We start from the raw sequence: 16,749 nt of genomic DNA, 5'->3' as shown, positions 1-16,749 counted from the left end.
CGTCTAGTACAATACGGCAAGTTCTCGCTGATGTCCCGCATCTGACAGATCTAATGGACAGATCTAATGTCAAACAACAACAGCACTGCCCAAGACACAGCTACGTGCCGGAGGCCGTGGTGGACTGGTGGCGGACAGAATTGCGTTCTATATGTTTGACTCTGTGTTCCCGGAGTCAGTATGAGAAAACATACATTTACATTTACATTGCCAAAGCAGAAGTGTACATAATACAATACAATACAATACAATACAATACAATACACACACAGTGTGTGAGTGTGTGTGTATTGTATTGTGTACACGTCTGCTTTGGCAATGTAAACGTATGTTTTCTCATGCCAATAAAGCCCTTTGATTTGAATTGAATTGAATTGTGTGTGTGTGTGTGTGTGTGTGTGTGTGTGTGTGTGTGTGTGTGTGTGTGTGTGTGTGACAGAGAGAGATTCTTCTATTCTTCTCATAGCATGTTGCTCAACCAATTGAGGGCCTAACTCGCATACATAAATTACCCGCTACTGTTTTTCTGTAAATATAGGCTACTTTTATTGCTCCTAGTATTGATTGTTTTTTGTATAGTATTGTATGTCTTTATATGTCTTGACTAAGTGAATATCGTATCCCTCCAGGGGGGAAAGAACTAGAATACACCACTGCATTGGACCACATGGAAACAACTCAGGGCTTTTGTGTTATCCTTTTAGCCATTGTATAACTGTACCTTCAATTAATCAATCAAACCCAACTGAAGTCTAGCAGTGTTGTGAGAATTGTTAAATCATCATTATCCTATGTTAAACTAATGTGCATCCTGTAAGACATGTTCACTCACATGCCAAGATTTGAGTTGGAGAACAAGAGCAGAGCATTCTATGGGTGGCCTGATGCTCATGCAGAGACAAAAAAAAAGTTTTATTTTCAAAGGCAATAATAAAAGCTTGCACTCCTTATTTCCTTGTATCACAGCATGCATTTTTTATGAATTTTACAGGAGAGCTTTTCATTGATTGTAGCCCAATTATTTAATGTTAGATGTTAAAAACATTCTTTGTAGCCCAATCTGTATAAAATAATAGACTACTTAATTTGTTTAGCCTAATTAAGCAATTACAATCGATGAAAAGCTCTGTCAAATTCTGAATATTTCACTCATGCCCTTTGCGCTTATATATTAGATGCAGATGTTTGTTGGTTAAGTTCACATATGCTACTTATGTTAGAAGGATGTTACTGTTTTGTGTTGAAAATATATAAGAAATCGAATATTTTAGTTTTTACTTTCATACGTGAAATTGTTTAATATGTGTATGTATAATTCACAAATGTGTATATGTGTTTTATAGGTAAAATAAAAATATTAAATATGGAAGTTTAAGTTTGAATTATGGCCATATAGCACCTCATAAATCTGCTCTGGACCTCCATAAACATTATATTATAGTATATTTTATCACCACAAGATGGAGCTCTTATTTATGTTATAGATATTGAACCTGCCTGCTGGTCTTGATCATAGACTGTAAAAAACAAAAAAATAATCTTGATTTACATAAGGCAGCAGCAACAGAGGAGATTATTTGTATCAAAACATTGTGACTGACTACTTTATAGGTTTGGACTTTTATTTTCTGCACTTCGTTATAGTCCTGAATAACCTTCATAATCTAAATGTAATCTGAAAATATGGATATTACATAGTGACAACCTCTCTGGCCATAGCATTATAGAGTGGGTAAATCAAAAGCACAAGGGATTAATCAATCCGGAGTCAAATTCGGTTGTTATTTGAGTGTGTGTGTGTGTGTGGGGGGGGGGGGGGGGTTACGCTGTTCTAGACTATAATAGACAAAACACGAAGAAAAAGACCATCACACTTAATTTCAACTATATTTCTTTGACGGAATGGGGATATTCATATTAAATCATTTATGAACCAAAATAATTTAGGCTACTGCTGTGACCGCTTTGGAGCATGTTGTTCAAATCATCGCTCAACTGCCCATATCTGTCCATCTTTATTATGGCAATTGGCAACTCTCTCACCTATCTTGCCATCACTTCATTGATCCCCTACCAGTGGATGTCGTTGTTCACTGCTGTATGGCAGGCTATCACAAGATGAGTTGACCTCAAGCTGTGCAAACTCCGTCCTTCACTTGGCGCTACACGGGGAGGGATAGTGAGAGGGGGAGAGTAGTGTGAGAAAGAGAGAGGAACAGGGTGAATGGGAAAGACGGGTAGAGGAGTGGAACTGCCATAAGTAGACTAGCGGCTCATATATTCAGCCGTATTTTTTTGCGCAGGAGATTCACGAAACAAAACAAGAAAACAAGAGGACCTGTGACTGGCGTCTATAACACGCCGATATTTTTTTACAGTATTTCAGCACTCTTGATTTCATTTTATTTTTAAATTTTGAGGTATAGTGTGCTTTATTACAGGCTAAAAAAACATCAATATTCACTGGTTGAAATGGTTGGTTTTGTGTGAACATATTAGGCTAATTCAATTAAAACATTTCTGACAGTAGGCTAGATACAATTAATTGTATCGGCCTAATAGCCTATTAATACATTTGAAATATTATTTTGACTTGAATGCCACGCCAAATCAAAGGATAGGTCTATACATTCTCATATTGTTCTTTCCGTTGTGTGTAGGCTTTATATGGCAAACTTCATTCTCATTCCCTTTTCCATGGCTTTTTCCCCCCTCACCAGGAACTTTAAAGGAACGCGGATTATGACAAGGATTTTGGAGTTTGCGGCGGTCACTCTGGTGACCGTGTCCGTGCTGTGCCCGTGGGGCGCGCTCGCCGGCTACGGCATGAGCATGTTCGCGGCGCAGACCTCCCCGCCGGACCCGTGCTACGACGAGAACGGCAGCCCGAGGCGGTGCATCCCCGACTTTGTCAACGCTGCGTTCGGCAAGGAGGTGCGCGTCTCCAGCACCTGCGGCGTCAAGGCGCCCGGCCGCTACTGCGTGGTGACGGAGGAGAAGGCCAGCGACGGGGACCAGGAGCGGCACAGGAGCTGCCACACGTGCGACGCCTCGGACCCCCGGAGGCGCCACCCGCCGGCGCACCTCACGGACCTCAACAACCCGCACAACCTCACGTGCTGGCGCTCGGAGAACTTCGTGCAGCACCCGCAGAACGTCACCATGACGCTGTCGCTGGGCAAGAAGTTCGAGGTGACCTACGTGAGCCTGCAGTTCTGCTCGCCGCGGCCCGAGTCCATGGCCATCTTCAAGTCCATGGACTACGGCAAGACGTGGACGCCCTTCCAGTTCTACTCGACCCAGTGCCGCAAGATGTACAACCGGCCGAGCCGCGCCGCCATCACCAAGCAGAACGAGCAGGAGGCCATCTGCACGGACTCGCACACGGACGTGCACCCGCTGTCCGGCGGCCTCATCGCGTTCAGCACGCTGGATGGCCGGCCCTCGGCGCACGACTTCGACAGCTCGCCGGTGCTCCAGGACTGGGTGACCGCCACCGACGTGCGCGTGACGTTCAGCCGCCTGCACACGTTCGGCGACGAGAACGAGGACGACTCGGAGCTGGCGCGGGACTCGTACTTCTACGCGGCGTCGGACCTGCAGGTGGGCGGCAGGTGCAAGTGCAACGGGCACGCGTCGCGCTGCGTCAAGGACAGGGACGGGAGTCTGGTGTGCGAGTGCAAGCACAGCACCGCGGGGCCGGAGTGCGACAGGTGCAAGCCCTTCCACTACGACAGGCCGTGGCAGCGGGCCACGGCCAGGGAGGCCAACGAGTGTGTTGGTAAGTTCTTCTGCTTCTTAACTTCTTCCCCAAAGTCCTCTCCATTTCGCTCCTCAGAGTCATTTTTGTGTTATTTTGCTTTGAATGCTGACATGATGCAGGCAGCAGTGCAGTGTCAGATTGCCATTTAAGGTGTATAGTCAGGCTACACTGTTTCCCACACACTGAGTCGGGACCCATTTGTGGTTCACAAACACATTTTTTATGGGTGCCTTAATTTTTTTTGTCTAATTAGGCCTACTATTATTTCAAAACATTTTCAAAAAACATTCCCCAAAAAGCTATGAGTTCCACGAATTATAAAAATGCAATGATTAGGCCTATAAGCAATTTCATTGATAAATAATGACAAATCTAAGAAATTCCATAGATTAGAAAAAGGTGTGAAAATAGCCGATCTTCAAGCAACACGGCACGAAGCAACGCGTTGTGAGCTTGTAGATCTTCTGTTTTCACTAGTTTGGGGCCCGTGTCTCAAGTTAAAAGGTATGGGAACCACTGGCCTATAGTAGGCTTAATTGGCAATTGTTTTGGCTGATTACAATATTCTTTTGAAACGAACATCCTACTGAAAATATCCTACAGGCCTCGAATACAAACAGGCTGAATCAGAATGAAATATATAGACCTATTGTTTCTTATTAATGTAAATCTGAAACCTATATTTAGAAATGTTAAAGAAAAATAAGCGATTATTTTCAAACATTATTGTTGTTGTTGAATTTCGTTTGGATATATTATAGTCAGTCCACGCTCCACACGATGAACATCACTGCCAAACAAACGCCCCCTTTTTAATGCAATTATGTTGCACCGCCACAAGCATAGAATTTTGTTTAGGTCGCATGCATGCAACATGAATTTGCAATTTAAAAGCCCTAAGTCCATTTAGCCCGTTGCAGGCCGTATCTCAAATAGATGCTTTTAAACCACCTCAAAGGGCCCACTGAGCCTAATCATTTGCTGAAATATTTCTCATGGCTAAACTTTACCGCTGCAATAAAGCGATACACTTTAATTTATATGAAAAGCTTTATAACAAGCCCACCACAGTCGTAATTGAAAGCAGATTTTCTCTCCACATAATTATTTACCAGATCAAAGTCAGTATGGGCTATTGGTAAAATGATTTATCAAAATAGTAAAATATGATACCATTTTGTACTGCGATTTATATGAATTATGATGTATATTATTTCTGATGACTAAAATCTAAATTCATATCTGACAGCAATACTATAGCTGTGATTTAATTGTGTATTATTAGGATTAATATACAAATATCACTCATTCAGAATTAGGCCTACTGCTCAATATCAAATGCATAGAAAAAAAACTGCAATGTATTAATTTACATTCCAAATCAACCCCAAGGGAACCACTGATTATTTTAATTAATAACCACATACTTTGCTCTATCCAAAAGGAATCAAGTGTCGTAGAAAAGGCTGACAAATAACTAGATTATGTGTGTTCTCCTTCTGAACATGATAGCAGCACAAGGATCAAAGCTACAGTAGTTTCAGTAGTTGTCTTTTATTATAGGCTGGCACAGAGATGTATAGATTACACATATAATCCTGGATTACTTGCCAGACATGCTATAGTTTCAAAGCGGCAGGTGCACTAAAGATAAGGTGACATATCTGAGATCCGGGACAGAGATGGGAAACGTAGTCGTGTCTTGGGTGTGAAAGAGCCAATGAGGCGAATGAAAGAAATGAGCACGTCTCAAACTGTGTCTTACAGTATAATGTATGCATTGCACTAATGTTGGCACTTAATCATTTCTGAAGTAGTTCAGTGCCAATAAAATAAGCCATAATACTGTATGACATGAGGTTGTGGCATAAAGGCTTTGAAACGTATCTTGAAGTAATATGTATAAGTTATGGGTCATGCTGATCATACAAGCCATATTAAGCTACACAGTAGTCTTCTTCTTGTGCAGCTGTTTTCTCTGAATCATGAGCGCCTGACAGCAATTTAGGATCAGATCAACTTGAATAATCTATGATAATGGCGGAGGCGCCGGTGATGTTGAGGAGTGGGAGTCCAGGGAGGAAGAAGAGGATGAGGGTAGCGATGAAAGAGATCATACGTAACATTTCATATGATCACAGGCAGACACAGTTGACCTGCGGTATGACAAACCAATTCAAATCCCCCTGTCTGTATTTTCCATTCCGCAAGAGGCCTGCAGGGAGAGAAGCTCTACATTGTTTGACAGTCACCCGTGGCACATGTCAGGTATTTAGACACATGGCAGGTGTTTAAAAGGTTTTTGTTTGCTGGTTTTGTCCATTTCTAAAGCTCAGAAACATTCTCTGTGGCAGAGGTGAACACACTGTTAGATCAACACGCATGCCTTGTGGAAAGGTCTACATACTGAATGACTATAGCATCTGCTGCAGAAGAACGCCCGCGGGTGGAAGGTCATTATGTCTTATAGAAAACAAGAAATTAAGTCGTGGCAAAGGTTGAGACACTCCTGTCTTTTTCCCTTGAACATGAAAACATTTCCCTGCTCTGGCAAATATACGTATGACATTATGCAGTCTTGTCCAGCCATACTGTTGTTGTCATCTTTATTAATCGGTCCTTTATCCATGAGTCCATTTCATTTTTACATTTATGTTTTTAACTCAAGACATGCAGACAACAATACTACAATTCTTGATTGCATTCATTACAAGGTCAAGATAACAGATAGTACAACACATATTTATGTTCCTACAATGTTCATGTGTGACAGGCAAACAGATTGATAAAGAACTAACAGCCAGGAAAGAAACAGCACAATTTCAAACCATATTTAGTATTTGACACATTCTCTTACTGTGACCTGTTGTGTGGCTTAACGTCCAAACAACTGCCCATCACACACACGCACAAGCACACGCTCACGCACACGCACACGCACACGCACACGCACACGCACACGCACACACACACACACACACACACACACACACACACACACAGGAATCATAAAAATGGAAAAGCAAGAAGGCCCTCATGGTAAGACAGAATTGTTAGCTTCAGCAAATGTCCTTGACACTTTATTTTTACCAGTGTAATACATGTATAATATCTCTCACACTGGACCCACAAAGGGCCGTCACTCACTGCATCCATCATGTTGTCAGCAAGGCAGGCCCTTTAGTAACACATTCCTCAGGGCTGTTTTTCTGCACGCTGCACCCGCACTATCACACAGGCTATGGCAATAGGCGCGCACGCGTGTGTGTGTGTTTGTGCGTGCGTGCGGTGCATGTTCATGTTCATGCTTAGATTGATCATGGAAATTAAAAGTGCTGCGGGTCTTCTTGTTAAAGCAATCACTGCCTCTCAAATACAGGAGAATAAAGCACTACCTCATACACACACACACACACACACACACACACACACACACACACACACACACACACACACACACACACACACACACACACACACACACACACACACACACACACACACACTGTACACCTCCGTGTAGCTCTGTGCACACATCCAGATCTTTAAAACTTTGTGTTGCAACCTGCCCAAAGTGACCGCACTTGGAACGCCACTGGACTACATCCCCATAAGGATGCAGTTAGCAGAAAATGTGGTGCATTTCTGTGAACAATAAATAACTTGGCAGCATATAGGTTAGAACTGACGCAAGCTGTTGAATACATGCAGGGATATGAGTGTTCGATCCCACCAAAATGAGGGAGGGGGTCAAACACACAGGTCTTTCTTCTTGAAGTGCACTTTGCTGATTACTTCCATCCGGATCTTAAAAAGACCTTCATGTGATCCTGAGTGTGTATTCCAATCCATTTGGGATATTGATTCTTTTAGGCCACAGCACAGGAGAGCTTCTAAAGCAATGAGTTCAGTGGCCAGCAGCATATAATGTAGGTATAGCTATCTCTTTTTTTTTTATATATTTGTTTTTGGGCTTTTTGCCTTCATTGATAGGACAGTAGACTGACAGGAAATGGGGGAGAGATGGGGAGTGACACGCGGCAAAGGTCGTCCAGATCGGGAATCAAACCGGCGACGCCGCCAGGCATCCATGCCTATATGTGGCAATACCTAAGTGGTAAGCGCCCGGACCAGTAGGCCAGCAGGCGCCCCAGGTATAGCTATCTCAACATCAATTTAAAAGAGACCAGAGCCAAATCAAGCTGCATGAAACTAAGCACTTTGGAGAGTACGGATGCATATTTGGCTTCTGAGAATGCTCATGTAAGTCTCTCAGTTTTATAGGTGATGCTTATCCTCAGATCTCCCACTCGGCTCAGAGTGACACTTTAGCTAAGTGAAGGTGTCATCTTCTAATCAGTGGTGAGAAAAGGCTGGAGCGAGTCCACTGTCTGCAGGCGAATTCAACACATGCTTTTCACATACATCAAATGCAAAGGCTTTTCCACTGCCTGGCTTTTTCCCTTTCTTTTTTCTTTTTAGCAAATGTATAACCCACTACCAGGTTCCTTCACATCTATGTTAGGAGGGGGAAGTGTTTTGAATACGTCTGGAATATTATAGAGACAGCTTGAAAGCACGCAGAATGAAGGGAATGACACAGACAGATGTAGCGACATTAGAGAGGGAGAAGGGAAATATAGAGAGAGCCGACAAAAGCATCTCTCTAATAATTGAGAGTTAATAATTGAGAGCCTTGAAGTGAGTGATGATGATAAACTGTGCTAGAGAGAAATAAAGCACAGATTAGAGTGACATTTCCATGGTCTGTGAGCCAGCGGAGTGATTTAACGACTGGAGTCTTTTAGAATCCTCTCTTTTTCCGAGCGCTTATTATTGGGGCGGTGAGTAAATGGGAATGTACAGGCTAATGTACAGGTCTTTTTCCTTACGTAAATCCTGTACCAGAACTACAAGAATTTTGTTGACGGGCAAGGTCACTGATATGGTTTACGTCAGTGACTTACTTGTTAGAGATTCTCTGTCTCTTGGTCCGTTCCAAGTCTTCCAACCCTGTGGGTGTCAACCTCAGTGTAACACCCAGGACCGGAACCCAGGTCTCCCACATGGGAACAAGGAACATTAAACTATACTATATATAGTATATATATGTATTTCAATTTATTTTATACTCTCTTTTAGAGTAGACAATAATCTTTTACCCCTTTTCCTCTCTAATATTGTCATTATGCCAATTGATTCCTCCCCACACACATTTCTGTGTTGTCACTGTTGTATCCTACTGACTGACCTGCCAGTAAGGATCCCCCACTGAGACGTAGAGCCTTCGTCCTACTCTTCCCACCCAACACTCCCCGCTGACAGGTGCCGCCCCAGTAACGATTCCCAGTAAACGACCAACCCGTATGCGCCGCGATGGATTTGAACACACAATCTCCGTGGTGGTGGGCGGGGACTTTACCACTGTGCCACCCGAGCGCCCTAAAGCCAAACATCTTAACCACTAGCCTAAAGGGCAATCTCCTTGGCAGGGGGAGATATTAGGCTTTCGGTCTTCAGACAGAGCCTCTGACCCACTCTGCTACATCAGCATCACTCAACTCTGTTTAGCTATAAAAAATAATCCATCCATCCATCCATCCATCCATCAGTCTTTCCTAAGCATCATTGTGGATAATTCAAATAGACACACTTCCTGATTCACCAAATCACATCAAAATGTATACATGGATACTTGCACAGCTCTAGAATGTACATACTGTTCCAGAATGTTGCCAGATGCTGCTCTTGGTTCTTTTTTTTTTTGGAGACAAAACGTGTGATGGAGTAGACTTGACATGATTGATTTATTACCCACTGACTCGAATAATTTAGCTCAAATGCTCTACACTCGCATGGAGGACAAATTAGATTGCGTGTGTGTTGCTGTTCTTTTTATTTGTTTTAAAACTTTTGACTGCCACAAGTCATATTGAGAGATATATGCAAACTGTAGGACCCCTCCTCAGATTCGCACTGCTGTCAAGATCCCTCGCTACCTGCGTGACACAGAGAGATGACCGAGGGTCTGGTTAATGATTGAGCCGCTTACCAAGCACCTCCTGTATAAACCGGCATCCTTCATCTTCAAAGACACACCGGCCGCTTCATTGGCGGTCTGCATTGTAGGTACTGGTCATGGCAAACAAAGTCAGAAAAACAAGGGGAAATGGATTGGCGGAGTAGTGTTGCACTTTAGACTGCTTTGTAAGCGGCCCCCCACCTCCTCTTCCCTCTCTCAACTCTCACCTGTCTCCCTCGACACGCACACGCACACCTGTATGCGTATGCATATGCATGCACAGTATGGGTGGATTGCACGCACACACGCACACGCACACACACACACTCACACTTACCTCTAAATGCCTACTGCATGGCCCTAACTACAACCTGAAGCTTTTCCTAATTGTAAATATCAAAACCTTTTGCTACCATTTTTGTTGTTAGTCCTCATAGTGTCTATTTCTCAAATTGTACTATTCCTGTTGGGTCATGAGGCCCTCACCATTATTGTAATAGAAGAACACACGCACGCACGCACACACACACGCGCGCACACGCGCACACACACACACACACACACACACACACACACACACACACACACACACACACACACACACACACACACACACACACACACACACACACACACACACACACTCACACACACACACACACACACACACACACACACACACACACACACACACTACAGCGCATGTATCGGGTGCTGCAGGTCTTTAGCCGGCAGTTCAAACGGGGGAATGGCCTTTTCTCCCGTAGCAAGAATCTCGTTCTCTCTGCCCTTATCAGTGTTTATGACTCATTTTGTAAACCACTGCAAAAATAAGTCAATCACAGTCCAGACGATCAGCCGGCACTTCTATTTTAGTATCTGAAATCTGCTCTATCCTGTCAAACACACTCAAACATGGCCACTGAGCCAGCACATATTGTAAGCAAGGCTGATAGCTTACAGTATATCAAGGGCTGTAATCAGCCACAAAGAAACAGAGAGCCAAAAATGATTACTATACACACACACACGCACATGCAAGCACGTGCACGCGTACATGCAAGCATGTGCACGCACGCATGTAGTGGGAAGTCTGAAGTTACTGATTATGACATGGCACAGACCTCCTTACTATGTGTGGAATCATAAAGTAATGTGTGTCTATGCATGTGTATCTGATGTACAGTATGTGTGTGTGTGTGTGTGTGTGTGTGTGTGTGTGTGTGTGTGTGTGTGCGTGTGTGCGTGTGCGTGTGCGTGCGTGCGTGCGTGTGTGTGTATACAGTACAGTATGGGTGTGAGCACACGTCCAGAAGGTGTAGAAGCAGAAAGTTCAGTCTGAGGGCTCCCAGAGCCTGGCAGCCTGATCTGATGGTCATCTGGGCGTCGTTTTTAGGCAGCTGCCGGCCACTGACTCGGTCAACAATCCACACACATGCGAGATGATTGTGTTGAAATGTGAGGTCCCCTACTTTTACTAATGGTGTTGCTGTGGTGCTCATTGTTCTTCTATGTGTGTGCTTAGATCTCCTTATCACATACATGTGGAGGACACATTGATGGCTATTCACTGTTGTTGTGGGGGGTGCGCTGTGGCCTGTACACTCACCTGGTGAGTGGGTGGCAATTTGTCTATTCATGGATCGCCAAGGCCAGAGGACCCCTTGGCTTTCTTTTCTCAGCAAGGTCAACACTGATGGATCAGACTTGGCCTTTTCCTCTGCAGAGCGGCTCTAGATGGAAGAGCAAATAAGGCAGTAGTGGCTATCATACAAATATTTAGGCATTTAGCTGACAGTCTTATTATTGAACTAGTAGATGAGTTCGGTAAGTTGCTCAATGACATCTCCACAGGACTTGTTGATGGACACTTCTGGGCTGTTGCGAGGATTAACTGTGTGGCCGCTTGTTTACAGAACTATCACTTGTAACTGCTAATCCAACCCATAGCCCAAGCACTCCCAAAGTTCTGTGAAATGTAGTATTTTAATTCTGAAAGTGAAAAAAAGACAAATGATTTACCGGCACTTGGCCAGTGGTTGATGCTAAATTCTTATCCCTGGTTTGCTCAAAAACTGAAGCGGAAATGGGTTGAGAACCTATTACTTGCGCAATGATTAAAGTAGCAATATGTTTCCCTGAGTCTGATTATAATAGATGAGTAACAGTTGAATATGAGCTGTCACTGCTGTATTTTTTAAGCGAACATTTTAACTCAAATTTTGCATCTGGGGGGTCCCTGGAACGAAACATTTTGAGATGGGGGCTCCGTGGCCAAATACATATAAGTGTGGGGGTCCTTCACATGAAAAAGTTTGAGCACCATGCACTGACATAGAAATAAAACCTTAGAAGGATTTGAAATATTCAAAGACTTGCACACATTTTCAAGATTTTTCAAAAATAGCCTATCTACAAGCTCGCAGTGTGGCACTCGGTGCTGCGATGTGAGAACAAAATAATGCGTAATAATGCGTTCCCAGTCTAAACCCCCTTCCCCTATGAAGAACATTCATGGGGGGCCCGCAGTGAATCCTTGTACCCAGGGCCCAGCATTTGGTGCGACACCCCTGTACCACATAGGCTTTGATGCCTGATGCCTGTCCCGAGTTGACATACATGAATAAGAATTAGATGCACAGACACACGTTTCATAAATCATACAGTCAAGACGAAATAAATGTCGAAACTAAGATTAAGCCAGCTTAAAGGTTCAGGGTATGGCAACAGAACAAAGGACCCGATCATGCAAACCCAGGAAATGAAAACAAGTTTATATTAGATTATATCAGGTTTATATGAGAAGATAATGTCAGTGGCACAGCCTTCATTCAATGCATTGGCAGGTAACACACAAAACAATAATTAGTATGTATGTGGGTGTCTGCGTTTACATGTCAGCAGCATGTGTCTATGTGTATGTGTGCATCGTGTATGTGTGTATGGGAGAGATGTATTACTTTAATGGTGTGAATGAAAATGATATCAAAACTAACATGTAGTTGGCAAGTAACACACAAAACAATAATTAGTGTGTTGGTGCCTGCATGGGTTTACATGTCAGCATGTGTGCGTATACTGTATGTATGTGTGTATAATAGAGAGATTTATTACATTAATGTTGTGGATGATAATTTGATCAAAACTATCATGATGACTTTCTTACAACTGCTGTAGCAGTATTTAATACTCCATATGTAAATTACAATTGGGACATTTTTAATTTGACTACTGTTCAGTGCACAGCCTCTGACAAAACATGGTGCGTGTGGCACTGGACTGTTGACAGACAATATGTATATATTCTTTTTTGTTGAAATTTAACAGTCTGTTTGCATCCTTTGTTGAATTTGCGGTTCTTAGGGCAAAGTGAACATTTCTGTGGCTGTGGTTTAGTTTCATTGCTTTGGCTTAAACACATAATGGAACACAGTTCCTCTCAATGTGAGTCTGCATTTTTAGGCGGCATGTGTGTGCACGCGTTTGTTGTGTGTGTGTGTGTGTGTGTGTGTGTGTGTGTGTGTGTGTGTGTGTGTGTGTGTGTGTGTGTGCGTGCGTGCGTGCGTGCGTGCGTGCCTGCATGCGTGTGCTTGTGTGTGTGCGCGCGCACGCACACGCATGCGTATATGCATGTGTGTGAAGCCGAGATGGAACCTTGACCTTGTTTTTGAGAAGTGGTTTTGGTAGGAAGCCATAAGGAATATTGCATTACTCCTTTGGGCTCCAGCCTGTATTCACTTTCCTCTGTCACCCTCACTGCAGTTTGAACTCTCACTCGCCATCAGTTTATCACCCTGTACGCACGTACATCATGGTCAACTGCTCTGATGCCAAAATAATCCTCAAAATCTTCATAATCGATATCTTTGTCACTGGCATAAACACACAGGTGTCTCCTGTTATGTCCTCCACCAATTACGAGTCTCACTGTATCTTTGTGTGTGTGCGTGCGTGCGTGTGCGTGTCCATGTGTGTGTGTGTGTGCGTGCGTGCGTGTGCGACTGTGCGTGTCCGTGTGTGTGTGTGTGTGTGTGTGTGTGTGTGTGTGTGTGTGTGTGTGTGTTTGCGTTTGCAGTTCTACCATTCCCAACCACAACACACACACACACTGACAGCAGCTGGGCATAATTGGGTTGGCTGAAGAGTTTGCTAACACAAACGTCTTCTGAGAGCAGTCAATATTAGCTGTCCTCTATTGAGACAACCAGCACACTACTTGCATATTCCAAACACTGTGTTCTCCTGCCTGCCATGTGTGTTCCCTGGAGCCAGAGCTGAGAACGTTAGACATATGCAGTAAAAATGTTCTACAATCTTACTGTGTACAAGCCGTCTTCACTGCACTGGTTTCCTTTATTTCTTGGCAGCCGCAATTCTGACCGTCATGGGAGTTGAGCAGAACTTTTGACACTTGGGGTGTGAAAAGTTGAAAACGTTTCAACTTTACCAAAACAGTGAGCTATTATTTTGTGATTCACCCAATGCACGAATGCACATACTCCATGCACGCAGACCGCACAGTTTTTTTTAAAACATATTATTATTATTCATAAATACACTCCATTCATATTAGGACTACATGCATACAAAGTGAATTCTTACCTCATTCCTATACATAGAAATTGGTGAGAGAGAGAGAGAGCAAGTCAGAGTGTATGCGGTGTGTTAGATTTGTTTCAGTTGTGTGCCAGGGGGTGCCTTACACTACAGTGAGTCTGTCCAAGTTTTGCAACTATTTAGTGCCTGAAGCGACATGTGTTAATGAATTAATTGGTGACTTGATGCCTTAGTGAAAGCTTGCCTTTACTGGAGGGAGGTTCTCACCACTGTGTGGGTTTGGCACGAGACATGGGATAAATGACTGTGTGTGTGTGTGTGTGTGCGCCAGCGCGCGCACGCGCGCGTGTGCATGTGTGTGTGTGTGTGTGTGTGTGCTTGCGTGTGTGCGTGCGTGTGCATGAACGAGAGAGAGAGAGAGAGAGACATGGAAGAGAGACAGGAGGAGAGAGGATAAAGGAGAAGGAGAGGTGCTTGTAATGGAAAAGTTTGGTGTAAGTGTGTACCACATGATTAGGGGTAATTAAAACCCACGCCAGACATCAGCGTGTGTTCACACATTAGACGCTCCAATGGCTCACTCATCAGATCTATGATTCACAGACTGACACTGGATTGGGAAGCTACATTTTATACCACAGGATAAATGCTGTCAGTAATTCCAGGACACAGTTGTGCAATCATCAGTGGCACCACAGTTTGTCTAAAGATGATTCTGTTTGACAAGAAAAGAGCAGGAGGAAAAATTACAACTATGACTATGTTTTTCTTTTTACTGGCTCTAATGATGGCTATATCGGTCAGTTGATTTGAACACTTTGCTTCCAAAACAAGATATCTGAATTGGGGCGGCAGCCAGCAGTGGCTCAGGGGTAGAGAAACTGTCATTAGAACACGAAGGGTTCCTGAAGGGTTCCCAGTTCGAATCTGGGCTCCCCCAGAGTTAATGTCGAAGAGTCCTTGAGCAAGATTCTGAACCCTTAGTTGCTCCTGGAGAGCAGGTTGGTGCCTTGCATGGTTTCCTCTGCCATCGGAGTATGAATGTATGGGTGAATGTAATGCACAATCTATGTAAAGTGCCTTGGATAAAGGCACTATACAAATGCACCATTTATCTAGAAAAAAATGATTGCCATGGAATTTGCTGTGCACCTTCATGCTCCCCAGAGGATGACCCCTACTGATTTTGGTGACCCGATGGCCTTTATTGTAGTACCACAATTAGGCCAAAACCTCCACTTGCACAAAAAATTTATCAAAATCTAATGAGCAAATAGCTGTGAAACTTACTGATCACATTCATGCTCCCCGGAGGATGAACTCTAACAATGTGTGGTCCCCATGACCGTATTTCCTCTTGAGCAGCCCTTGGGTGTGAAGGGGCAGCATAGCCACTAGGGGCCGCTAAGTAGGCCTGTTATCTGGTTTCTGTGATATGATTTACGGAAATAGCGTAAATGTTTGGCCAAATCCGGAGTCTGGAGTTGCCACTGCTTTGCTGAGGGACAGTCAATAAAGATTATCTGCATGATATGGGACTTTATGTAACTATTTCCTTTTTTTTTTTTTTACACCTCCAACAACCTACGTACATTACAACAAGCCAGTCACTTATTTACTCTGCACACAATTAGAGTTGTACGAGCCCATTCATGTGAAGTCATCAGCCCTTGCACTGTGTGCAGCAGCAGACTCTTGACAGTGCTGTTTCTGATTCATTACCATAATAGACGAGGCTGGCCTGTTTCACTTGTTAAAATGTCAGTGGATTGTTAACAGGGGTCATAAAGGGACCAGTAAACAGTCTAGAAAAACACTGTGTGTGTGTGTGTGTGTGTGTGTGTGTGTGTGTGTGTGTGTGTGTGTGTGTGTGTGTGTGTGTGTGTGTGTGTGTGTGTGCGTGCATGCATGCACGCGCGTGTGCGTGCATGCGTGCGTGCATGTGTGTGTGTGTGTGTGTGTGTGTGTGTGTGTGTGTGTGTGTGTGACCTATTCCCCTGGCCAGGGCCAGAAGCACTGTAGAGCATCAGAGCTGATGACCTCAGCATCTCGGTGTGGCAGCAGGGTTACCAAGAGAAGGGCAAGTGTTTGGAGCCAAAGCAAATATATAATGTGAACGGGAGTTAATATGAGACAGAGAAGGGCGGACGGGACGATGAAGAAAGAAGAAATGAAAGAAGGCATCCAGTAAGAAGGAAAGAAAGAGTGAGTGAAAGAAAGAAAGAAAGCCTGATTGATATATTTGATTGAATACTTTATTAACAGTATGCCAAAAAAAAGCACAAGAAGTACAGTTCTATATACAAGGTCTGCTAAAAGGATTAAACACAAGAAAGCACTAAGGCTTGTTTCCATCGGGGTCCCGTGCCTAGAAGGTGGCTGGTTCAATCAATCCCCTGGACGGGCA

At 43.7% G+C, this 16,749-nt stretch overlaps 1 protein-coding gene across 2 annotated transcripts in view; it reads left to right on the top strand.

Moving 5' to 3' along the window:
- Positions 1-2,225: 2,225 nt before the first annotated feature.
- The window catches only part of ntn1a (netrin 1a), an 87,653-nt gene continuing 73,129 nt past the window's right edge, over positions 2,226-16,749 (top strand). For both annotated transcript variants that reach the window (XM_080722192.1, XM_080722191.1), the window contains exons 1-2: positions 2,226-2,420; positions 2,721-3,781. In XM_080722192.1, the coding sequence (XP_080578318.1) occupies positions 2,743-3,781 (1,039 nt within the window). In that variant the 5' untranslated portion in view covers positions 2,226-2,420; positions 2,721-2,742. The remainder of the gene's footprint in view (positions 2,421-2,720; positions 3,782-16,749) is intronic.

Source organism: Nannobrachium achirus, assembly GCF_963921795.1.
Source record: "Nannobrachium achirus genome assembly, chromosome: 3".
Classification (NCBI taxonomy): domain Eukaryota; kingdom Metazoa; phylum Chordata; class Actinopteri; order Myctophiformes; family Myctophidae; genus Nannobrachium; species Nannobrachium achirus.
This window is presented reverse-complemented; position numbering and strand designations above follow the sequence as displayed.